Raw genomic sequence first — 26,964 nt, 5'->3', positions numbered from 1 at the left:
TTTCCATTCTTGCGGGTAATAGTTCCTGAGACCCAGGGATGCCAGGGAGGACAGTGCAGTGACTTGGAGCCAATGCCCACCTGTCCACCTCACTTTTACTTCTTGGAAGAAGCATAAAGGCAGAAATGAGGGAGGTTCCCTCCAGCATGTGTGAAGACGAAGGCTCTAAGCTTCTTCCCTGGCTGCTGGCCACTCTGAAGTCCTGCAGAGAACCGCCGGGCCAGAGAAAACAGCCTTGACCCGAACGTGAAACCACGTGCTGTGGCTTAAGCCACAGCAGCTACGATGCTTCCTAGACTTTCAGCTGCCACCACCCGGCACCATTCAACTCCCGGCTGAAGGCATAAATTATAGCATCTTCTAAGAAAGCAACTAGGCAATACTTATTTAAAGTAAAAAATTCTGTCTATTGATTTAATTTGTACAAAATTATCTCCTAAGGACATCAAGCATGCACACAAACATCTGTACTCACAAAGGTGTTTGCTGTAAGTTCTGTTACAGTAACAACAACAATGAAAAGTATAACCACAGGAGATCGACGAAGTGTGCAGCACTTACAGGAAGCATCATACTATGAATATTAAAAATGCATACAAATAGTTTAAATGACTTATCATTAGCTTTAAAGAAGAAGCTTATGATAAGGTAAGTTAAAAAAAAAAAAGACTACACACTTGTATATCCCAGATGGGCTCAACTATGAAAAATAACATATACAGGGAGAGAAATAACACCAAAATAACAGTAACTGTGGTGATCTCCGAAAGGCTTTCTGATAATAATCTTAATTCTCTTCACTATACTTTTAACACTAACATTTTTTTTTCTGTGATGAGCATGTGTAACTTTTAAATTAAGAAACATTTATTATTTTAAAACCACAGCTTTTCAGACTCTCCCACAATAACAATTAAGCAAACCCAAGGACAAGTAAACTGGGAAAAAGGAACCAATATACACTGAATGAAGTATTTTTCTGCTCAAAAGAAGTGGAACAAAGATGCCAGAGCCTGGATGAAAATGTTTCTCCTGAAATAGATTTACTACTACAACAACAGCAGAAATCATCGATTAAGTCAAAACAGACCAGGAATAAAGGGAGAGGATCAAAACGAGAACTACAACAGACTGAGGAAATATCCTGTTGGAAGCTGTTTAAAAAAAAACTAGACAGTAACAAAAATTAATTCATTGAAACAGAAGACAATCAAGCCAGATGGCCAGATATGGGGGAGGGGGGTGGATAAAGAAAGGAACAGAACGTTCACTGAAAACAACATGTGCCGGGCTGGTCCAGGTGCTTTATTCTCACAACGGCACTTACTGGCACGTATTATTACCTCCAGTTTGCAGATTAAGAAACTGAGGCTGAACGGAGGAATTACATTGTGGGGCCATGATCGACCAAAGCTGGGGTGAGGCGGGAAAGCTGAGTGAGGCACCACGCTAAACTGCTCCCTCCAGAGGACCGAAGGGAGACCAGGCGGGTGGTGCGCTGGGCTTCCAGGAAAGCACAGGTAAGTCCTCTCTGACGAGAACATCCCTCATCTGGCCCACAGAATCCCCACCGACCAAGGCAATCATTTCCAGCTTGAAGAGAACTTAAGCCTAATGTCCCAAGGCATCCAGCATGTACAAAGAATTTCTCTCCTACAGCTACGTACCATCCGTGGGAGAACTGAAAAAGCAACCCAACAATTCTTTTTCTGTAGGGCTTGATTATCAAACAAAGCCCACTTCAGAAAGGGTGGATTACGGCCAGTCATATATGAACCCCAACAAAAATCATCAGCAAACATACAAGGACCAGAAAACAAACACCACCCCCATACGAGGTGCGTGAAAGACAACAGAAACGGGTAATATATATATAACCCCCAATGGACTTCAGCTGTAAGTACCTTTAGATGAGGACTATGAAAGAACTAAACATAAATATGTAAAGAAATAAAAAAAAATGAACAAGCAATAGAAGTCTATAAAATTGACCTATGAGAGAGGCTTAAAAAGGACTCATCCTCCTACTAAAAACAACTATAAAAGCTGAAAAAAATACATAACTGTTTAAAGGCACAGGGAACCAGCTGACACGGACAGAACCTGAGAAGCCACAATCCTTGGGAGAAAGGAGGCACGAGGCGACCCCTGTGCACATGGGGCCATTTTCCCATCTTTAGAAGCAGAAAGCAACATGCCTACTGGGAGGAGGAGGAAAGACTGGAGTTTGAGGATGACAAAGTATCTGGGAATGAGGGGCGAAATCCCAGAGAGGAGAGAAGGGCAGAGAAGTGAGCCCGTCTGTCGGTCCCAATTAATTCCCCTCCAGTCACTGCTGCACAAGAGCAAGACAAGGCTGGTCTCTGCCAGAAGCAAAGGGCCCCGAGGAGGATGCAGGGCTGAAGACGTGATGGTGCAAATGCAAACGGAGATTTAACTTCGCTATCATTTTGCACTCAGAGCGTTCTTGTTTTTGTTAGTGTTCTGGTTAAAGAGTTGCATATCTTGAATAATTTGCTCTTAACCTAACTTTTTCTACAAGGCCTATTATTTTCAATGCATGGCATTTTCAGAAATGCACACATAATGTTATAGCAGGAAGGTCTGTACTTCAGGAAGACAGAAAATGATATTAAAGGAAGGTCTGCAATGTAAGAAATTGGTAAATCTATCAATAAATAAACACAGTCTCTATAAAGTTGTTGGGAAGGAAGAAATTTTCCTCTACGTTCCTACGTTCTTCTGACTGGTCTAAGAATTAAACTGGCGTGAGGTTAACAGAAGAAAATCAAATTTAACTTCGTACATACGGGAACCACACATACGTGAGAGGTTCAGACAGAAGGGTAAAATGAGGTATATACACCACCTTAAGCTAAGGAATGGGATAGGAGCCTGGGGCTTCCAAGGACAGGAGGGTCATTCATTGGACAATACAAAAAAGGGCAGGTTTTTGGTAATTAGACGCTTGCCCTGCCATACAGATGAGGCCACTTAGATAACATTTATCTCTGGTAATAACTCTTCCCTGGGAAAAGTCCCCAATTTAAATTCTTCTAGGTAGTTAAGGGAGGGGCAGTTGCTTCTCTTGAACCCACAGGGACTCGACTGCCCTTAGCTCAAAATAATCCTCATGCAAAAGTGACACATTCTGGGGAGGGTTCATCCTGAATGCCTACAAAGGCAGAACAATATCTGTTTTGTGGGGAGAAAAGGACTGAAACGCTGGATGCTACCAAGGAAGCTGGGGGAAATGTGATCGCAGCTGCTGTTCTAAGGTCTTACTTAATAAAATAACTATAGATTTTGTTATGCATGCATGATAGAATTATAAGATAACCACTTTAAAAAAACAGAAAAATAATTCATAGTTTATAAACTAATATAGAGGGGAAAATGTGACACGAAAGCAAATAAACAACCAATTATTCAATACTAAAAAGCAAGGAAAGGAGGAAAAAACATAGGAAAACTGGAACAAATGTCACAAGTCCAAGTAGACTAATAATCACAATACATAAAAGCCGAAGGAACCTGGTTACTGACTGACACAGATCACCCAGATGGCATTTTTAAAAATACAGTTATATGTAGTTTCCAAGAGACAAGCCTAAAATCAAGGCCACATAAAGGCTGGAAGTCAAAAGACGGGAAAAGATACACTTGGCAAACGTTCATTAAAAAAACAAAATAAAACAAAACTCAGGTATATATTCACATCAGAAAAATACAATATACGAAAAAATCATTATTAGAGTTAAAGTGGGTCAGCAGAAGATGACAAAAAGTTCAGCTCCAGTAAGACACAGCAATTTTAAATATACATAAAGTGGCTTAAAATATAGAAAGCAAACATATATTTTAACATAAGCTTTTTTTTTGAAAAAAGGAATAAATAAAAGAAAAAGCCTAACAAAAGAGATTCAGAAACACATAGTTCTATTTTAGAAACATACACAATAGTACTTGGTCATCTGTTAGCATGTTTCCTATACTGAACTGCATGTTTCAAACTATTCAAAATAACTGCATTAAATATAGAAACTTAAACACACACACACACACACACACACACACACACACACACACATACACACACACACACACAGCAAGAGCTGACAGATCTACAGAAAGAGATTTCAATGCACAATGTCTTAATTATCGATGGGTCCGTGTGGCAAAATATTAGTGAATATATAGAATATTTAGCAACACAACTAACACACTTGATTTAGCAGACAAATATAACAAGCCAAGTGTTCCCCAAATTAGAGGAAACATATTCCTCTTAAGCATACATAAAACATTTACAAAAAAAAAAACATTTACAAAAGTCGACCATATGCTAAGCCATAAAGTAGTCGTAAATCTCTCGTCAGCCATAAAGTAGTCGTAAATCTCTCGTCTCAAAGAAGACCCTCATGCAGGCCATGTCCTCTAATTACAGTACAATTAAGTTGCAATTTAAGGCAATAATCAGAAACCAAAAGATTAATTAAGATTTAAATTTTACAATTGGAAATTGAAAAACAGATGTTAAATAGTTCATGGGTCAAAACATTTTATATCACAGGCAGTATAAATGTGTCTACATAGAAAACAGCAGAAAAATTATTTAGAATAAGAGAGTCTGTTTGGCAGCTCTGGCTGGACACAAAACTGAAGGACAAAAATTGCTTGCATTTCTACATGCTAGGGGCAAAACATTTTAAAATACAATTTTTTTAAACAATACTTTTAAAAAAACAGAATAAGTAAAAAGACAAAAGAAGGAATTTGGGGCAGTGAAACTACTCTGTATGATACTATAATGACACAGGTCATTATACATTTGCCCAAACCTTTAAAAGGTACAGCACCAAGAGTGAGCCCTACTGTAAACCTTGGACTCTGGGTGAGAACAGTGGCTCATGGAGGCCCACTGACCGTAACAAATGGACCACTGGGTGGGGGAGGCCGACGGTGCAGGCGCAGGGAGTGTACAGCAAATCTCTGTGCTTTCCATTTAATTTTACTTTGAAACTAAAACTGCTCTAAAAAAAAAAAAAAAGACAAAAATACAAATGTTTCAGGGTAACAGAAAAGAGATACAAATATAAAACTTAAGTAGTTAGGTAAAAATCCTATAATCTTACATTTGAATTACAAATGCCAAAAGAATACATGGTATATTCTTCTTTTTTAAAAAGAAAAAAAAAGTCCTAAAAAGCCTGAAAGCAGTAAAAATCTAGTAGCAATGACCACATTGGTAAATAATACCGTTTCTCACCAAAGGAACCACAGCCTCTCAGATCAGGCTCTACAGAAGCAGACCATGAGATGAGGGTCCATGTGCAAGTGACTGATTAAGGACGGACTCCCAGAAGGAACTGGAAGGGAGAAAGAAGGCAGACCAGGGCAGCGAAGGAGGCCCAAGCAGGGCACAGCTTCAGATAAAGTCCTGCAACAGCGTCAGCTGCTCCTTCGGGGGACCCTGGGATCTGAACTAAGCCTCAAAGTTGTCAGACCTGAAGCCAGAGGGTCGGGCTTTCACCTCCCGCACTCCTTTGCCTGGTGAGGGCCACCTGGGGGCGTCAACCCTCAGGGACTTCCACCTTCCATCCCCCACGTGTTGGGAAGCACCTCTAGTGGTCAAGGGCAGCTCTCCAAAGAGGAGCTGAGGTGAGGCCACTGGAGGCAAAAGGACCCTGAAGGAAGCGAAGGGAGATCTGGAAAAACAGCAGGTGTCCAGGACACAGGTCTCCTTGGAGAAATGGCCGATTCTAGGTCTGGGCAGGAAAGGTACACAATGATCCTGGAATGTTTTGTCACAGATGAAAGCAGACAGCTGTCAAAGACAACAGGCTGTGAGAAGGTAAAAAGGCCAACTTTAAGGGGCTCCCACTATCCAGAGACAGGACAATTTGAGCATCAGAGCTAACAGTGAGTCCAAAGGACTGAAACACACCAAACATGTTAAAATCCGAAGATTCATGACAATAATTTTGTTAAAGCTCTCGATGACTGGATTTGGAGTTCCTAGTGTACCAACTCGCTCTTTTGAAAACTCATATGTAAAGGGACGGAATTAAGCATGTATCTTGCTAATACAAATACAAACTGTATTTCAGGGTAACCAAAGAGTTGATGAGGGAAGTTCTTCTGTACAGAAAATGTCAGAATAACTAATGCAGAGAACATGATAGAATTATAAATTCACAACTGTGCAATGCCAAATAAAATCACAGATCTGGGCGACCATCATCGGTGCCTACTAGATCATTAGGGGAAAGGCTGGTGGAGAACCTTCCAGTGGGTGGATCGGGCTCTACCCACCGATCCATCTTAACACTGCCCAAAGGAAAACACTAGATGGTATGTGGCTCCGGATGGAACGTGAGACGAAGCACACAGCCAGCCACCCATGAAGCTTCCCCAAAGAGTTTAACCTGATCACAGTCAAGATCTGCAGTTCACAAACAAGGGTGATTTTGCCTCCTAGGGATACCTGGCAATGCCTGGAGACTTTCTTTTTTTTTTTGGCTGTCACAACTACAGGGTACTGCTGGCATCTAGAGGGGAAAGGTCAGGGATGCTGCTAAACATCTTAAAACGCACAAGACAGCCACCACCAACAAAATTTCAATAGTGCCAAGGTTCAGACGGCCTGTTTTAGGATCTAAATATCAGTTAGCAGGAGATACTGAGGACAGAGAAATGTGTTAAATGACACCACGATGCAATCAACCCAATCCAGAATGGTTTACAGTTTCTTCAACAAATAAATGGCAGGCAGAAAACAGTCACAGAGTAAAACAGACATAAACAGATGAAGCTAAGTCAAATGAGCAAACCTTGTTTGGATCCTGATTCAAACAGATCAATCGTAAAGTTATTTTTGAGATAACTGGTAAAACTTGAACTTGGGATAGGTATTAGATAACACTAAGAAATTATTATAAACTTTGCTAGGTGTAATAATGCTATTGTAGTTGTTAAATCCTTAATTGTTAGAGATGCTTACAGACACAGTTATACCTAAAGTGATTAAAAGGAAAAAAAAGTGAAACATGATTGGCAAAATGTGGATAATTGCTTTGAGGGTGAGTGGCAGCAAATAGGGGTTCATTATACTTGTGTCTCTATTTAACACTGTTTCGATTTTCCTTAATAAAAAGGTTTTTATGTAAGCAGCCATAGAGAGAAGAGAGAGCCACACAATGGAAGCATTTGGACTAATGATTAGCTTCTCTACAGAAACAACAGGAGGGAGAAGACAGTGGAATAGTCTCAAAACACAGAGAGGAAATAACTAACCAACTAGAATTCCATACAAATTGAAACTACTTTCACAAACAATGGCAAAAAGATTTTTCAGGCAAATTGAGAGAATTTACCACCATCAAACCTCAGTAAAAGAAATTAGAAAAGATGTTCTTCATGCAGAAGGGAAAAAAAGCCAAATGGATGATCTGAAATACGAGGGGTGATAAAATACAAGAAAAAAAAGTGGAATGAACAGGAAAAAAATTTTTAAACCAATAAAGAAACCTTTGCCATTTGGAAATTCAAAATTGTACTTACGAATGACTAATGGATCAAATTAGAAATCATAATGAAACCTGGAAAAGATTTAGAACTAAAAAATATGACATTTCATAACTTGCAACATAAAACTAAAATAATTCTTAGAGTCAAAGTTAAAGCCTTCAACACCCTAGCAAAGTAGAAAGCCTTGTGTCAGAGCTGAGTATTCAACTAATAAATGGGGAAAGAGATTACAATAAGAAAGCAGAAGAAAAGAAACAATAAATAAGAACATGAGGACTTCCCTGGTGTCACAGTGGTTAAGAATCTGCCTGCTAACGCAGGGGACACGGGTTTGATCCCTGGTCTGGGAAGACCCCATATGCCGTGGAGCAACTAAGCCTGTGCGCCACAACTACTGAGCCTGTACTCTAGAGCCCTTGAGCCACAACTACTGTGCCTGCGTGCCACAACTACTGAAGCCCACCTGCCCTAGAGCCCGCACGCCACAACTACTGAACCCACGTGCTGCAACTACTGAGTCAGTGTGCTGCAACTACTGAAGCCCACGCACCCAGGGCCCGTGCTCCGCAACAAGAGAAGCCACTGCAATGGGAAGCCCACGCACCGCAACAAAGAGTAGCCCGCACTTGCCGCAACTAGAGAAAGCCCGTCTGCAGCATCGAAGACCCAACGCAGCCAAAGAAAAAAAGAACTAATGAAACAGAAAACGATATGATAGAGAAGCTCAAGAAGGCCAAAGTTGAGACTTTAGTAGCCTATTAAAATGGACAGAACTTTAGGGGGAAAAAAAGGGTTTATCAAGGGAAGGAAGAAGGGAGCGAGGGAGGAAGGGAAGGACGGAAAGAAGCCAAGAAGGAAAGAAGGAAATTAAAAATGTAATGTGGCCATAACTACAAATCCAGCAGAAACTAAAAAGATGAGAGGCTGGCTCCCATAGACAACAGCAGTCACCCACACTCAGGTTTCTCCCTACGTGCTCCATAACCCATGCGGTCGATAAGGAGAGGTGACAAAATCAACCACAGTCCATGCCCACAGCATCTGGGAGACAAGAAAACTACACCCTTGAATTACCATGTAAGTGGGAAAACAAACCTCAGACCTGCAGAATCAGGCAGGGATTGTATGCAGAAGGGAGAGTGAGGAGGGTCCTAGCAATGCTGGAACACAGACAACATCAACTCATTCATCCACAGGAGACAAGCTCCCCACCCCCGCCATCCCCCGCCAAGCAGGGAAACACTGAGAACAGGTTTGAGGCCTGCTAGGTCAGGGCGTTGCCTCTGGGGGCTTGAAAGCAGAGGCTTGGAAAGTACAAGGCACTGGAGATGGCAACTTGGAGAAGACAATGAGAGACGCGACTTCAGCGGCTCAGTGATGTAGGGAAGGAAGAAACAAGTGTCTGAGGTCCAGGGTCCTCCAGAGACAGGATTTTATCACAGAATTAGAACTAGACAAACACTCCCCACTAGGTACCACTGAAAAAGAAACTGGGTTTCACTGTACTAAATAAGAGGGTGTTCTTGAACTAGAAACCAAGTAAGCTGCCCAAACCCCTCCCCTACTCTTCACAAAATCACATGTAATTTTTGGTCCAGGAGACTGTAACATACTTCCTCATTATCAGAAAAATGAACCCAACAACCATACAAAGCTTCTACATAAGAACACAGAAAGTAAGGATGAAAACCTTTCAGGTAATAAAAATTCTCCACAAAAAAACAACTGCAAAGGAGGAAAACTGTCACATAACTTTCCAACATGAATTAAATATAATTAAACAAACAGTTGTTGATAAGGAAAAAACACCACAAAATCAGATTCAAAATAAAAATGTATGGACAACTAGGCGATGTGAGATGAGAGCTGACCAAACTTAGGAGAGAAATTGAAGAAAAAGACAAAAATATCTGAGAAATAAAGTTAAAGAGAAAGAATCATCTTGGAAATCACAAGACAACAGATAAGTCCAAGGGAAAGTAGATATGACTGAAATTATAGCAAGGGAAAAAGAATTTAGGAGTGAAATGAAGAATGAGTTTTCAGAAGGGTAACAGAGAAATCCATACAGAAGATAGGCAAAGGAGATTTAACACGTGTATAACTGGAATGTCTGAAAAACAAAAATTAAACAATGTAATAGAACTAACATTTAAAACTGTAATCCCAGAAATTTTTCCTGAAATGACATAACACCTATCAATTGATTTTTGACAAAAGAACCAAAGTAATTCCATGGAAAAAGACAGCGTTTTCAACAAACAGTAATGGAACAAATGGACATCAATGGTGGTGGGGGAGTGGATAATGAGAACCTCAACCCTTACCTCATGCCATATATAAAAATTAACTCAAGACTTCAGCTTCTGAAAAGATGGAATAGAGGTACTTTCTTCCATTCATCCTTCTAAGCACAACTAAAAACCCTGGACATCATACATAAGGCCAACCTAAGAAGATTCCGAAAGGTGGAGAAAAGAAGGCAGATTTGCTGGTATCTTGGAAACTGAGGAACAACACAACAACAGGTTTTGTTTCTGGGTTTTTTTTTTTATGCCTCATATATCCTTGGTGCTGGAGAAGCCAGCAACCCAGAATGCCAACAGGAAAGATTTTTAAAGGCCAGCTCTCCCTAGTGACAGGACCAGGAAAGGTAGAGCCTAACCAGATGGGGAATTTATAGCCAATAACCACTCTACTAACACCTCAGAAAAAAACCACAGCCCTACTTCCACTCATATGAGCAGAGGCCAAGTGGGGAGCCTAGACCTCCACCCTCACCAGTCTGTAATGAGGTACCCAAAGCCCCTGCTGAGGTGGTACCAGAGAGAGCCAAGTGAGTGCAGGAACTTTCATACCCACCCTGTGGTAATAACAAGACTCCCAACCCATACAATATCAGAAAAGATTACATGGGTAGCCTGGACTTCGATTCTTACCCAGAGGTAAGGAGGCATCCCCTTCCCTTTACCTGCTAGAGTGAATCTTAGTGGAAAGTCGGGACTTTTACCACCACCCAGAGGTAATGAGGTCAACCCTTACTGCGTCAATGCAGGCATGTAGGGAACAGTAACAAGGATTCCCCTCTCTCCCAGACAAGACGGTATCAGTGGAGGCCCAGCGGGGAGCTAGAATTCCCAGCTCAGCCCAGCAGGGACAAGGAACCCACTCCCACTGGGTGTCAATGGAGGGCAAGTGAGGAACCTGTATTTCACCCCATTTGTCAATAATGAGGCAGCTCCCCAACCCTCCTCCTGTTGGTGTGTTGTCACAGCAGACCAGCAAAAACAGAAGACTTAAATAAGACTCAGAGGCTCATAACATAATATCAAAATGTTTAGGTTTCAATCAAAAATCACTTGTCATACCAAGAACCAGGAAAAACTCAATTTGAATGAGAAAAGACACCAAGATAATACAGATGTTAGAATTATCTGACAATGATTTTAAAGTGCCCATCATAAAAATGCTTCAACAGATGATTAAAAACACATTTGAAACAAATGAGAAAAAAATCTCAGCAAAGAAAAAGAAGATATAAAGAACCAAACATAAATTTTAGAACTGAAAAATACAATAACTGAAATTAAAAACTTAATAGATGGGCTCAACAGCAGAATGGAGGGCACAGAGGAAAGAATTAGTGAACTGGAAGACAGAACAATAGAAATTACTCGATCTGAACAACAGAGAGAAAATAGACTGAAAAAAGTAAACAGAGCCTCAGGGACCTTCGGGACTATAACGAAAGATCTACCATTCATGTCAACAGAGTCCTGGAAAGAAAAGAGAAAGAGGGCAGAGCTGAAGACGCAGTCAAAGACATAATGGATGAAAATTTTCCAAAATTGGCAAAAAGACATAAAACCTACAAATTCAAGAAGCTGAGTGAACCCCAAACAGGATAAACCTAAAGAAACTCATGCCAAAATACATCATAATCAAACTTCTGAAATATAAAGACAAAGAAAAAATCTTGAAAGCAGCGAGAGAGAAACAACATCTTACCTATAGGAAGAAAACAATTCGAATGACAGTGGATTTCTCATCAGAAACCATGGAGGTCAGAAGGATGAGGCACACGTTTTTTCAAGTGCTGAAAAAAAAAGAACTGTCAACCCAGAATTCTATACCCAGTGAAAATATCCTTCAGGAATGAAAGGAAAATCAAGACATTCTCAGATGAAGGAAAACTAAGAGAATTTGTCACCTTCAGACCTACCCTAAAAGAATGGCTAAGGAAGGTCCTCCAAACAGAAAGTTATGGAAGAAGAAATATTAGAATATCAGGAAGGAAGAAACAAAGAACAATAGAAAGAGTAAAAATACAACACACTTTCCTTCTCCTCTTGAGTTTTCTGAATTACATTTTACAGTTGAAGCAAAAATTATAACACACAATGATGTGCTTCTAAATATATGTAGAGGAAACGTTTAATTATTTTATACATGTGGAGGAAAAAGAGAGGTAAAGTTTCTATACTTTACTCCAACTGGTAAAATGACAACCCTAGTAGACTGAGACAAGTTATATATATGTAATACCTAGAGGAGCCATTAAAAAAACCAATACAAAGAGATACACTCAAAAATACTATAGATAAATCAAAGTGGAATTCTAAAATATAAACAAGTAACCCACAGGAATGCAGGAAAAAGAAACCAGAAAAATAAAAAATAGAAAGAATAGGGGGACTTCCCTGGCAGTCCAGTGGTTAAGACTCCACGCTTCCAACGCAGGGGGCGTGGGTCTGATCCCTGGCTGGGGAACTAAGATCCCATATGCTGTGCGGTGCAGCCAAAAAATAAAAAATAGAAAAAACAGACAATAGGAAAAATAAAACAGAATATGTAAGCCATAATATATAATTACATTAAACATAAATTGTCTAAATATGCAAAAAAAAAAAGAACTGACAGAATGGATGAAAAACATGACCCAAAGATATGCTGTCTACAAGAAACTAGCTTAAAATATACCTATATAGCTAGTTTAAAAGTAAAAAGATATACATCTTATAGGCAAATATTAATTTAAAAAATTAAAAAAAACAAGGGTGGGTATATTTATATCAGATAAAGTAAACATCAAAGCAAAGAAATTTATCAGGTATAAGGGACACATTACACAATGATAAAAGGGTCAATCTTTCAAGAAGACAGAATTCTAAATGTGTATGTTCTCAGCAACAGAGCTGAAAAATATGTAAAGCAAAAACAGATGAAACTGAAAGAAATAGGTCTGGATAGGGGTTTAAGAAGCACATTTATAGTTGGATACTGGAACATCTCTTTCCCGACAATTGATAGATCTAGACAGAAAATCAGCATGCACACAGAACTCTACAGGATCCAACAGGATCTAACTTATACTTACAGAATACTCCACCCAGCAACAGGAGTATACACATTCCTTTCAAGCACACCCAGAACACATACCAAGAAATGCCATCTCCTGGGCTAGTAAACAAACCTTAACAAATTTAAAAGAACTGAAATCATACAGAGTGTGTTCACTGACCACAAAATAATCAAACTAGACACCAAACAGAAAGATGACAGGAAAATCTCCAAACACTTGGAAACTAAATGACACATTTCTAAATAACCCATGAGTCAAAGAGCAAGTCTCAAGGGAAATTTTTAAAACAAAACTGAATGAAAATGATAAGATAACATATCAAAATCTGTGGGACACAGCTAAAGCAGTACTAAGAAGAAAATTTATAGCACTAAATGTTTACCTTAGAAAAGAGGAAAAGACTTAATCTAAGCTCCCATCTCAGGAAACTAAAAAAGAGCAAAATAAACCCGAAGCAAACAGAGAGAAGAAAATAATAAAGAGCAGAAATCAAACGCAATTGGAAACAGAAAAACAATAGAGAAAATCAATGAAACAAGAATGCGTTTCTTTGAAAAGATCAACGAGAGTTAACAAATTTCTAGTAAGACTGACAAAAAAGAGACAAGACACAAAGCACCAATATCAAGAATGAGACAGGGGCAGTCACTACAGATCATGAAGACATCAAAAGATAATAAGGGAATACTACAAACAACTATACACACATAAATTTGACAAAGGAAACAGGCCAATTCCTTCAAAAGCACAAACTAATGCAACTCACCCAGTATGATTACATAACATAGCCCTATTAAGGCTAACTTTTAAATTCCAAAAAAGAAATGTTGCATTGGCAAATTCTGTCCAACATTTAAAGAATTAACACCAATTCTACACAGTCTCCTCCAAAAAACATAATAAGAAACACTATCCAATTCATTTTATGAATTTAGTATTATTCTGATACCAAAACCAGACAAAGAGTACAAAAAAGAAAACCGTAGCGCAATATCCCTCATGAATACAGAGGCAAAACTCTCTAACAAAATATTATCAAACAGAATTCAGGGCTTCCCTGCTGGCGCAGTGGTTGAGAGTCCGCCTGCCGATGCAGGGGACGCGGGTTCGTGCCCCGGTCCGGGAGGATCCCACATGCCGCGGAGTGGCTGGGCCCGTGAGCCATGGCCGCTGAGCCTGTGCGTCCAGAGCCTGTGCTCCGCGACGGGCGAGGCCACGACAGTGAGAGGCCCGCATGCCGCAAAAAACAAACAAACAAACAACAACAACAAAAAACAACAACAAAAAAACAGAATTCAGCAATATATAAAGATAATTATACACAATGACCAGCAGAGTTTGTCCCAGGGATGCAAGGCAGGTCAATATTTGAAAATCACTCAATGTGTAAACTACCATGTTACAGAAGAAAAACCACATAATCATATCAATTGAGGCAGAAAATCTGATAAAATTCAACACTCATTTAATATAAAAACTTAGAAAAAAAAAGTGACAGAGGGGAATTTCCTCAACTTGATAAAGAACATCTTAAAAAAAAACCAAACAAACCCCAAAACAGCTAACATCATACTTAATGGTGAAAGACTGAGCGCTCCCTTCTCCCACAAGATGGGAACAAGGGAAGAACGTCAGTTCTCACCGCTGCTATCCGACACTGTACTGGAAGTCACGGCACCACAAGGGAAGAAGGGAAATAGAAGGCATACATATCAGAAAGTAAAAAATAAAACTGTTCACTAGCAGAGTACTTGATTCTCTATATACTAAATCCCAAGGAATCTACAAACACTGAGGGAAAATACAAACCAAAATTGCATAATTCCTTTAAAATCTGGTGAAAATGAAAACACCAAATATCAGAATCTATAGGCTACAATTAAATTAGCAATCCGAGGAAAATTCAGAGCCTTAAATAATCATATAATAAAGACTAAAATAAACTTAAGTCTCCAACTAAAGAAGCTAGAAAAGGAATGACAAAGTAAAACAAAAAAAGGCAGAAGGAGGTACATAAGGAAAATAAAATTGGAAAAAAAATGATTTTTAAAGAAAACCATAGTAGAACTAACAAAGATGCTGGTTCTTTTTATAAAAATCCACAAATTGTATAAACTTCTAACTAATTTAATCAAGAACATAAGGGGGAAACACAAAATATACAGGATAAAAAATAAGAAGGGGGAAGAAAACAGTGAGCAAATTGTTTTAACAACTTAAGCCACCTCTTTGCATAGCTCTTATGTACATAAATTGGAAAACCTAGATCAAATGGATCATTACAGTTTACCAAACTGATCTTAGGAGATAAGAACGTTTAAACAGACCAATATCCATACAGAAACAGATAAATTATCAAAGAACTATCCTAACAACAACAACAAAAACCAAACCCAGATGATTTATTTCACAACGGAACTGTACCAAATCTTTAAAGACCAAGTAATCCTAATGCTACTTAAACTACCCCAGAAAAGGAAAAGAAGCAAACGTCCTAATTCTTTTTATGGATCAATAATAGGTACACCCTACAGAACATCTCCTCAGGTAAAATTTCTCAACAGAGCACCTCCTAGTTTTATAATAAATACTCAACAGAGCACCTCTTAGTTTTATAATACTCACACTTCAGGAGAATACATGTATCTCTCATTACAACGTTGTTGAGGCTTTCTTGACTGTTGTTTATGCAGGAAAAATGTATACATCCCCAAAACTCAAAACACTGAAAACTGTCAGGCAAGATTCCAAAGTCAGTTGGTTAGCTATCAGAATCATGTGTCGATGTTTTTGAAAAGTGCAAGTTTCACTGAAGGAGGTTTCCAAAGCAATTGCTTGTTAACAGCTATTTTAACTGCGGTGATCAGGAAACAATGTATTAAGTGTTTTCTGTGACTAACTGTGCTTTAGTTCTGTTTTAAGAAATTGGTTGGGGATTTTGAGTACAACTAATTATAATACATTATAATTTGTATAGTACATTACAATTTTTCCCATCTAAAATAATGGGAAATGGGACTCCCACTACAACATGTGATTTTCAGAAATGGATTAATGAAGTTAAGCAAGAGGTAACTATATAACATTAATATCTAAACCTTATGACACTTGAACATAATATAAGAAAGCTACAGAACACATCTCAATACCCTAAAATACATCTCAATCCAAAAATCCTCCGTAAAGTATCAATATTATCAAACAGAATCCAGCATCACATTAAAAAATAAATATGATAACCTAGTGGGGTTTATTCTAAGATTGCAAAGATAGTTCAAGATCTGAAAACTTATTAGTATAAATCCCCATATTTCAGGGGAAAATATATGATCTCTATGGATGCCGAAAAGACCTTCAACAAAATTCAGCATCTATTCCAGATAAAAAAATACTTACTGAAAAAGAAATTAATGAACACTATAACATGATCTTATACACACACAGACACACAGACGTAGACACACACAGACACACACCTCTCAAGCCCAAAACCAGAATCTTACTTAGTGTAGGCAGAAGCAAGGTAAGGGTACCTAGTAACTCCAATGTTAGTATATTAGCTGGTGAAATCAGGCAAAAGAAAGAAAGAAAGGAAGAAAGGACGAAAGAAGGAAGGAAGGAGGGAGGGAAGGAAGAAAGGAGAGAGAGAGGAAGGAAGGAAGGAAGGAAGACCTAATATTTGGAAAGGAATAGTTACAACTGTATTTGCAAAATTTTGCATAATGTACTTGGGAAAAAACAAAGAGAATCAATGCTAAAACTAAAGAACAATCTGAAGATACAGAAAAGTAGTAGGATACAAAATTAACATATAAAAGTCAATAGCCTAGATTTCTGCTCCTAGCAGAAGTCATACCAGGGACCAAATTAACCCTCCCACCAGTAACAATCAAAAACACCAGACATTAAGAAAATGAAAAGACAAGCCACCAACTGGGAGAAAATATTTGCAAATCACATATCTGATAAAAGTCTTTATCAAAATTATACAAAGGACTCTAAAAATTCAACAATTAGAAAACAACAACCCAATTTAAAAGTGGGCAAAATGTCTGTTTTCAGACCACAATGAACTAAACTAAATAACAGAAAGATAAATCTCAAAATATGTAAAGCTCAAACCACACACTTCTAGATAACATACGGGTCAAAGAAGAAATTTCAAGAGAAATTTTTAAATATTTTTAACTAAATGAAAATGAAAACACAACTTATCCAAGTTTGTTGGATGCAGCAAAAGCAACACTTAGAAGGAAATTTATAGCATTGAATGCATAAATTAGAAAAGAAGAAAGACCCAAAATCAATAATCTAAGCTTCCACCTTAGGAAGAGAAAAAAGAGCAACTTAAATCCAAAGTAAGCAGAAGAAAAGAAATCGTGAGAATTAAAGCAGAAATCAATGAAACTGAAAGAGCAAATCAACAGAGAAGATCAATGAAACCAAAAGTTGGTTCCTTGAAAAGATTAGTAAAATTGATAAGCCTCTAGCCAGGCTAACTAAGATAAATGAGGGGAAACACAGATTCCTAATATCAGAAATAAAAAAGGAGACATCACTACTGATCCCATGGACATTAAAAGGCTAATAAATTAATACTATGAACAACTCTATGCCCACAAATGTGATAAACTACTTGAAATGGACCAATTCCTTGGAAGGACGCAATCTGCTGATATTCAAGAAGAAACAGATAATCTAAATAGGTTTATATCTATTCCTTCTAAATAGGTTTATACCTATTAAAGAGATTGAATCAATAATCGACTACCTTCTAAAACAGAAAACACCAGGCCCAGATGGGTTCACTGGTGAATGCTACCATATATTTAAGAAAGAAATCATACCCATTCTCTACAATCTCTTTCAGAAGATAGAAGCAAAGGGAATACTTTTACCTTTTACCAAATTCCCTTTTACCAAAGGGAATACCATTACCCTGATACTAAAACCAAACAAGCCATCACAAGAAAACTACAGACCAATATCTCCCATGAATATAGATATAAAAATTCTCAACGAAACATTAGCAAATCGAACCCAAAAAAGTATAAAAGAATTATATACCACAACCAAGTGGGATTAATCCCAGACATGTGAGGCTGGTCCAACATTCAAAAATCAATTAACACAGGGCTTCCCTGGTGGTGCAGTGGTTAATAATCTGTCTGCCAATGCAGGGGACACAGGTTCTATCCCTAATCCAGGAAGATCCCACATGCCACGGAGCAACGAAGCCCGTGCACCACAACTACTGAGCCCGTGCTCTAGAGCCCGTGCACCATGACTACGGAGCCCACATGCCACAACTACTGAAGCCTGCGCCCCTAGAGCCCATGCTCCGCAACAAGAGAAGCCACCACAATAGGAAGCCCGCGCGCCGCAACGAAGAGTAGCCCCCGCTCGCTGCAACTAGAGAAAGCCCACGCGCAGCAACGAAGACCCAGCGCAGACAAATAAATAAACTTATTTTTAAAAATCAATTAATGTAATCCATAATAACATCAACAAACTAAAAAAAGAAAAATCATATGATCATATGAACAGGTGCAGAAAAAGCATTTGACAAATCCAACACCCATTCACCATAAAAACTCTCAGTAAATTGGAATAGAGGGAATATTTCCTCAACTTTATAAAGAATATGTACCAAAAAAAACCTACAGCTAACATCATACTTAATGGTGAGAAACTCAAAGCTTTCCTACTAAGATCACGTACAAGGAAAAGATGCGCCTCTCACCACTCCTTTTCAATACCATAGTGGAAGTCCTTGCTAATGCAATAAGGCAAACAACAACAACAAAAAAACTATACAGATTGGGAAGTAAGACTAAAAAATTGTATTTGTTTGCAGATGACTTGATCACCTATAGAGAATATCTGATAGAATCAACAAAAAAACTCCTGGAACTAATAACTGATTTTATCAAGGTTGGGTTAACACACAAAAAGTCAACTGTTTTCCTATATACTAACAATGAACAAGTGAAATTTAAAATTAAAACACAACACTATTTACATTAGCACCCCACCAAAATGAAATACTTAAGCATAAATCTAACGAAATATGTACAAGATCCCTATGAGGAAAACTACAAACTCTGATGCATGAAATAAAGGAACTAAATAAATGGAGAGATGTTCCATGTTCACGGATGGGAGGACTCAACATTGTCAGTTCTTCCCAACTTGATCTATAGATTCAATGCAGTCTCAATCAAAATCCCAGCAATTTATTTTATGGATATCAGCAAAATGATTCTAAAGTTTACATGGAGATGTAAAAGACTCAGAATAGCCAAAACTTCAATATTAAAGAAGACCGAAGTTAGAGGATTGGCACCACCCAACTTCAAGACTGACTATATAGCTACGGTAATCAAGACAGTGTGGTACTGGGGAAAGAATGAACAAATAGGTCAACAGAACAGAACAGAGAGTCCAGAAACGGGCCCCCACAAATAACAGTCAACTGATCTTTGACATGAGAGCAAAGGCAATACAGTGGAACAAAGATACTCTCTTCGACAAATGGTGTTGGAACAACTGGACAACCACATGCCAAAAAAATTAATCTGGAGAGACTTTACACCCTTCACAAAAATTAACCCAAAATGGCTCATAGGCCTAAATGTGAAATGTGAAACTATAACACTCCTAGGAGATAATGAACAACTTTTGCTCTGTGAAAGACATCAAGAGAATGAGAACACAAGCAACAAACCGGGAGAAAATGTTTGCAGAAGACACATCTGATAAAAGACTGTTATCCGAAATATACAAAGAACTCTTAAAACTCAAAAATAAAAGCAACAACCTGATTAAAAAATGGGCAAAAGACCTTAACAGACACCTCACCAAAGAATACATACGGAGGGTAAATAAGCACATGAAGATGTTTCCCAGCAAACGTCATCAGGGAAACGCAAACTGAAACAACCTGACACCATGACACACCTATTAGAATGGCCAAAATCTGAACAGGGACACCACCAAATGCTGGCAAAGATGTGCAGCAACAGCAATTCTCATTTATTGCTAGTGGGAACATAAGGTGGTACAGCCACCTTGGCGGTTTCTTACAAAACTAAACATATTCTTGCCACATGATCCAGCCATCACTCTCTTTAGGATTCAGCCAAAGGAGTTGAAAACTTATGTCCACACAAAAACGTGCACACAAATGTTTACAGCAGCTTTTATTCATAATTGCCAAAATTTGGAGGCAACCAAGATGTTCTCCAGTAGTTGAATGCGTAAATAAACTAAGGCACATCCAGACAATGGAATATTATTCAGCACTAAAAAGAAATGAGCTACTAAGCCACGAAAAAACATGGAGGAACCTTAAATGCATATTGGTGAGTGAAAGAAGCCAATTAGGAGAGGCTACACACCGTATGATTCCAACTATATGACATTCTGGAAGAGGCGAAAGACAATGAAGAGATCAGTGGTCGCCAGACGTTGATGGGAGGTGAGGAGGCATGAACACGCAGAGCACAGAGAATTTTTAGGGCAATGAAAATATTGTGTGTCATGTCACAATGAGGGATATATGTCATTACACATTTGTCCAAACCCACAGAATGTACAACATCAAGAGTGAACTCTAATGTACCCCGTGCACTTTGGGTGATTATGACGTGTCAATGTAGTTTTATCCTTGGTTTAAAAAAAAAAAAAAAAAAAGCACCATTCTAATGAGAGATGCTGATAATAGGGAAGGCTATGCATGTGTGCAGGCAGACAGTATATGGAAATCTCTCTACCTCCCTCTCAATTTTGTTTTGAACCTTAAACTGCTCTTTAAAACTTTGTCTCTAAATTTTTTTTCAAATAAAAAAATTTAAAAGTGGGCAAAAGATATGAACAGGCACCTCACCAAAGAAGATATACAGATGTCAAATCAGCGTATGAAAAGATGCTCAAGATCATATATCATTAAGGAATTGCAAATTAAAACAATGAGATATCAATACACACGTATTAGAATGGCGAAAATCCGAAACACTGACAATACCAAATGTTGGAGAGGATGCGGAGCAACAGGAATTCTCATTTACTGCTGGTGGGAATGTAAAAATGATATAGCCAGTTGGTTAGACCAGTTTCTTACAAAGCTAAATGTAGTTTTACCACACAACCCAAAAACCATGCTCTTAGGTATTTACCCAAATGAGTTGGAAATGTATGTCTACACAAAACCTGAACATGAATGCTTATAATAGCTTTATTCATAACTGACATAATTTGTAAGCAACAAACGTGTCTTTCAACAGGTGCATGGATAAGTAAAGCGTGGTCCATCCAGACAACGGAATATTATTCAGCACTAAAAAGAAATGAGCTACCAAACCACGAAAAGACACGAAGCAACCTTAATGCACACGGGTAAGTGACAGAAGACGGTCTAAAGAGGCTACGTACGAGGTGACTCCAACTATAAGACGTTCTGGAAAAGGCAAACCACAGAGACAGTGAAAAGATCAGTGGTTGCCAGGGTTGGGGAGGAGGGGCCGCACCTCGACTCCCGCGGCCAAAAGCCAGGTGGGGGCCTCAAGCTAGTCCAGAAAGAATGAGGCCCGGGGCTGACTTCGGGAGTCTGGGGGACAGACGCACTACTGCCATGGGAGGCGAAACGACAGAACGGACCAGGGAAAGCCTTCTTCCGAGGAAGCAACGAGGAAGGGGGAGGCTCAGCGGGCAGAGCCAGCCACCCCCACTGTTACACCTGGCGCTGTGCGCTATCCATCGGCCCCAGGCGAGAGCCCCTGGGTAAGAGGGAGCGCCCGTTCGGTGCGTGGACACGTCTGCAGACAGGCAAGCGTGCGGCAGCACCTGGGCCTGCCTGAGGCTGAATCTTCATCTGGAATTCCAAGTCACCTCTGCCCCTGGGAATGTTTTTTTCTATCCTTGGTGTTCACAAAACGCCCGTGCACCTGCGCATAATGTGAAGGGCCTGTCTTTGTCACCTGCAGGTTGGCATTTTATTTGCACTGTGCCCTCAGTGCCCGCACACAAGTCAGTTGTGGAGCGGCTGCTCCGTCATGACCTCACACACAGTATGAGGGAGGGAGGGGAAGAAAAAGGGAAGCTCAGGCAAAGGCCTGGGAGGAACTGCAGAGCCAGGACCATAGTAAGTGGGTGGAGGAACTGCAGAGCCAGGACCATAAGTAAGTGGGTGGAATACCACCACCCTGAGACCCCCCTCCTCTCGCCCGCCAGCTCCCGACCTCAGTCAGGTCCGTGGCCACAGTCCTTAGCAGCGTTTGTGCGACTGTGAAGAGCCGTGACCGCGCTGTGGTCTGTCTTCCCGACGAGACTCTGAGCCCCGCAAGGGCAGCCAGTCCCACTCCCCCCTGCTGTGCCCCCTGCACTCTAACACCATGCCTGGCACTTACCTGGTAACTTGCAAATACCGTTGGAAGGAAGCAGACTAGAGCTTAAGTGACATGTAATAGCAAGAGGGCTCCTCTGGGGCACTGGAAAGCAAAGGGATAGCAAGGCACAAATGCTGACAGCAAAGACTTTCCAGTTGGGGAACAATTCACAGAGGCAAGCTCTGTCCCCGGGTGGCTGTCACGGAGCAGGAGGGAAGGGGGGAGAGCAAACCGAGCCTGCACAAGGTGGGCCCTGCCCTGATGTTATGGGGAGATACTCACTGGAAACGACCGTGGTCTCCCCAGGAAGGCCAGTCAGCATCACTGGGATGTGCACAGTGGTGCTCAGATCCGAGGGTTGACTGCCCATTCGAGTAACGTTCCGCTGATTATCTGCATCCTCGGGCTGTTCTTCCACCTTCTCTAGACAGGTGCTGGGCAGGGCATGCACAGGGCCCACACCCATTACCCCACTGGCCTCCAGATCACAGTGTGGCTCCCTGCAACCAAGAATGCACATCAGAGTCTGATGGAGAGCCAAACTCCTATTCAGTCTGCAAAACCCAGCTTCTTAAACCCCTATACAGATCAAATAAATCCCTGATCACCTCCTCTGTCATGGTTTTTATCACCCTATACATTTCTGTTTTTAGGTCTGAAAGGTAGGGACAGGGCTGACTCACCTGTTTGTCCCTGGCACAAGGCCAGGCATGGCTGATATCACGTTATGTGTATATAACAGAACTGTGTGCAGAACGAAGAAGCCTGGAAGAGGATGTTACGCTAAGCCACCCCACCTGGGGCCCCACCAGGGCAAAGGCTCAGCACAGAGCTCTGCACACAAAGACCGTGCCCAGTTCGGGCTGATCCTGAGCTGTGGCCTCTGGCTGCACGAGTTCTGGGTGGTCTGTGACTCATTGGCAAGCATGGAGACTGCTGGCCTCAGCCTAACAGCTCCTGTTACCCCTGGGTTCTCACAAAGTCACCGTCAGATCCTGTCCCAGCCAGGGACCGGGCTGGGCTGGCCTGGGATGGGGGTCCTTTCCGTCATGGCCGCATAGCCCAGCCCCCTCCCATTCCACCATTTAGTCCTGTGGCCTCCTCAGGCTTCCCTCAGGCTCTCCTGACTCGCCTTGCTTCACGGGGTTACACATTTTTCTCTTCTCCCCGGGGTACCTTTTCCAAGTCTCAGTGTCCCAAGCCAGTCCCAACACTTTCACCCATAGCCTCCCTTCCTCCCGGGCGCCTTAGAGCTACGCTCCCCACCACGCCGGCCCAACAAGGCAGGACTGTCACCACTGCAGAAAGGGGCTGAGACAGAGGGCTGGGCCGCCCGGCCAGGTCCGCGCACCCCTGACCTGTGTAACCCTACCAGCCTGCCCCTCACGGGCTGGTTGGCACGTCCGGCCCAGTCACCACTGCCCCCACCCCCCCCCGCCCCACCCCACCCCCCCCGCGCTGACTCGCCTAGGCTGGTGGTTGCGGAGCTCCTTGTCTTCGTCCCTGTCCCCCACCTCGCCCTCCTTCTCCGCGGCGGCCTCCTTCTCCGCCTCCTCGTGCGCGGACGGCGCCTTGTGCCGCGTGCGGTGCCTCCGCGCCGGCTCCTCTCCGCTCTCCGCCTCCCGGGGGCCGGCCCGGGGGCCGCCGCGGTGCCGCGCTCGCCGCTCGCCCTTAGCCCCGGGCGCCGCGCCCTCCCTGCCCGGCTCGGGCACGTGCCGGTGCGCGCGGTGGCGCCGGGGCTCCCGCTCTGCCGCCTCCTCCGGGGAGCCGCGCCGGTGGTGGCGCCGGCCGCCGTCGGGTCCCGCGCCGCGGCCACGCTCGCTCCGGGCCTCCCGGGGGCCCGCGGCCTCCTTGCTGCGGCTGCGGCGCGGCCGTGCCCGCTCCTCCCGGGCCCCCGGCTCCCCGCCCTCCGCCTTCGGGGCGTCCGCCGTGTCCTGCTCCCCCGCCGGCGCCGGGGCCGCGGCCGCGGCCTTGTCCCTGTCTCTGTCTCGGTGCCGGTGATGCCTGCGCGGCGGGTCCGCGCCCTCGGCAGCCTCCGCGCCCTCGGGCCGGGCCTTGCCCCCCGCGGGCCCCCGCGCGCCGTCCCGGCCCGGCTCCACCACGAGCGGCCGGTCCAGGTGCGTCTTCATGTCGGGCCGCAGGTGGCGGGAGGTGGCGAAGCGCAGCCGCTCCTCGGCGTCCATCTCGCTGTACAGCGCCTCGCAGCTGGCTCGTAGGTTCTGCAGCCGCAGTTGGCTGGCCCGCTGCTCCCACACCGAGCGCGCCTTGGCCGAGTTCTGATGCCTGCTGTGGGGAGACCCGCGTGAGCCGCGCCCCCAAGCCGCCCCCCACCTCTCTGCCTCGCAGGGGAAGCCACGGATGGACACACAGCGATGGAGAGATGGCAGAGGGCGCAGTGTAAGGGGGGCGGGGGGGCGGCAGGAGCCCTGGCAACCCCAGCAGAGTCGAGGGGCAGAGTTGGCGGTCGATACCCAGGGAAACAGACCTCATCCCTGCGCCCTCCGGGGGGCGCCCACAGATGGTGAGAGCCTCACCTGGGGGTGGGGGCTCAAGGCCGGGGGGCCAGGGGTGCAGAGCAGTGGGAATGACAGGCACCAGCATGAGGTGGCAGACAGGCTTCCCGGGCAGGTGGGCTGCCCGCCAGGAAGGCCAGAATGGGGCGAGGAGGGGGGCAACGTCCAAATGGAGCAGGACTGAGGAGGCAGGAAGCAGGCTGCCCGAGGAGGGGCTTCTCCATCTCCACCTCCAGGAGGGGAGCCACTGGCCAGAGGAAGACGGGGTGTCTGAGAGGGAACCCGAGAAGAGGCGGGTCGTCAGGAGCGGAAGGGACAGTTACCCAGGGAGCGAGGGGCCCCGGGGGCGGCTGGCCCTCGCTGGAGTCAGGCGGGGACTCTCCCTGCAGTGGTCGGCCCCATCTGGGCAGCTGCCACTCAGCTCAGTGACCATTTGCTGAATGCCCAGGAGCCCAGCAGGCAGGTCTGCGGCTGGACACTACGTCCTGTGGTCAGCAGTGCCCTCCTCTCTCCTGGCTCCACTGGGGCTGAGAGCCTTCCGGCGCCAGGAGTGGCCTGTAGTCCAGGCTCAGCCCTCACTAGACAGGCTTCTAAAGGCCTTGACCGCCCCCCAAGCTCACCCACACGGTCACAGGTGGATTCCACAGCCCAGGGTGCGTGGAAGCCCTTTGCATTCTGGGATATTTGCTGAACAAGACCCCAAAGTTGGCGAGCCGGCACCACCTCCTCAGAGGCCAGTCTCGTCCTGCAGCCCCTGGAGGTCTCGGGACCACTGTGGGGGGGCAGCAGTGGCAGCACGAGGACAAGGGTGGCTGTGACATCTGGGCCAGCGGCCACCTCCTCCAGCCCTCACAACCACCTCAGGGACTGGGTGCTGCTCTTGTCCCCATGTCACACTGAGCACGGAGGACGTGACTCACACAGGGTCCACAGCGAGTCACTGACGGAGCCACGATCGGACGCATGCAAGGGCAAGAGGAACAAAGTGTCTAAAGGAGACGCGAGGCCTCCACCAGACTCCAGCTGCACTGACCGCACAGCCTAAAGCCACAACCTGGGGGCCTTGGGGGCCCAGGTGGGACAGGTCTCCACCCCCCGGCTCTGAGCCCCAGCCACTGAGCACCACGCTGAGTCCTGCCCCCAGGGTGGGGAGCCATTTCCAGGGAAGCACCTTGAAAGTATGAGAGCAGGAGAGCCTGATGCCTGTCCTTGGGGGCCCAGACGGGGGGCAGGCAGGGCAACGTATGGGGGACAGCGGTCAGCCTCTCTGACCACCTGCTGACTGGTGGGCAGCACACCTTCGGCTGCTGCCCCATTCCCAAGGTCACCTGGCAACAGACCCACCTTCTCTCCTTGGCTTCAACCCAGAGCCACGGGGGACCTACCCATCCCCAGCTGACACCAAAACAAAGGGCCCAACTCTGAACTATGCCGAACCCTGTGAAGTGGACAGCAGCCACCAGGGGCGCTCCCCAATGGTGCAGGAACCCGTGAGGGCTGACGGCCGGACACTGGTCAGGCTTCCCCATCAGCCCAGCAGGCCGAGATGGGCCTGGACTCGGAGCCATTGGGCGGCAGGTGGTGGCCTGCTCAGACCCAGCCATGAGCCCTGGGGACCCGCCTGTCAGAACAGAAACAGGCAGGCAGTAAAGACGATGGGGACGTGGTAGCTGGTAGCTCAGGAGGAACGGGCTCTGCCCTCAGCCTCACCCTCAGACGCAGCTCTGTCTCACCCAGGAACCAGCTCAAGTCCACGGAGAAGCGGGGTGCCTGCTGGACTGGAGGCTGCGTGGGGCTGGCAGGCTCCCCTCATAACTTCCCAGGGGCGGCTCTACCAGCCCCGCTCCTGCTGGGTGGCTGCCTCTCTGGGCCTCACGCCACCCGAGACTGTCTGCGCCTGCCCAGCACGCGGCGGCGCTGCTGGCTGCCTCTCTGGACGTGTCTCTGCCTCTGTGCCTTGCTGGGGGGCGGCAGCCCGCCCCCACCTGCTTGCTGCTCTGTCCCTGCCCTGCCTGGCATGTGGCGCAGCGTGGCCAGCGCTCGCCTCTCACTCTCTGTGTCTCCACCGAGCTCCAAGAATGCGCGGGGGCGGGTCAGGCTCTGACCCACAGTGCAGTGTGGCAGAGACTCTGACCCAGGCGAAAGCCTCGTCTAGAAGCACTCCCGAAGGGGG

At 44.0% G+C, this 26,964-nt stretch overlaps 1 protein-coding gene across 3 annotated transcripts in view; it reads right to left on the bottom strand.

Annotated features, from left to right (window-relative positions):
* Positions 1-26,964, bottom strand: part of CACNA1B (calcium voltage-gated channel subunit alpha1 B) — a 194,171-nt gene that overhangs the window by 65,252 nt on the left and 101,955 nt on the right. For all 3 annotated transcript variants that reach the window (XM_049711160.1, XM_049711158.1, XM_049711159.1), the window contains 2 exons: positions 23,742-24,564; positions 22,561-22,774 (listed from right to left, as the gene is read on the bottom strand). In XM_049711160.1, coding sequence (XP_049567117.1) covers positions 22,561-22,774; positions 23,742-24,564 — 1,037 coding nt within the window. The remainder of the gene's footprint in view (positions 1-22,560; positions 22,775-23,741; positions 24,565-26,964) is intronic.

This window comes from Orcinus orca, chromosome 6 (genome assembly GCF_937001465.1).
Source record: "Orcinus orca chromosome 6, mOrcOrc1.1, whole genome shotgun sequence".
Lineage (NCBI taxonomy): Eukaryota > Metazoa > Chordata > Mammalia > Artiodactyla > Delphinidae > Orcinus > Orcinus orca.
This window is presented reverse-complemented; position numbering and strand designations above follow the sequence as displayed.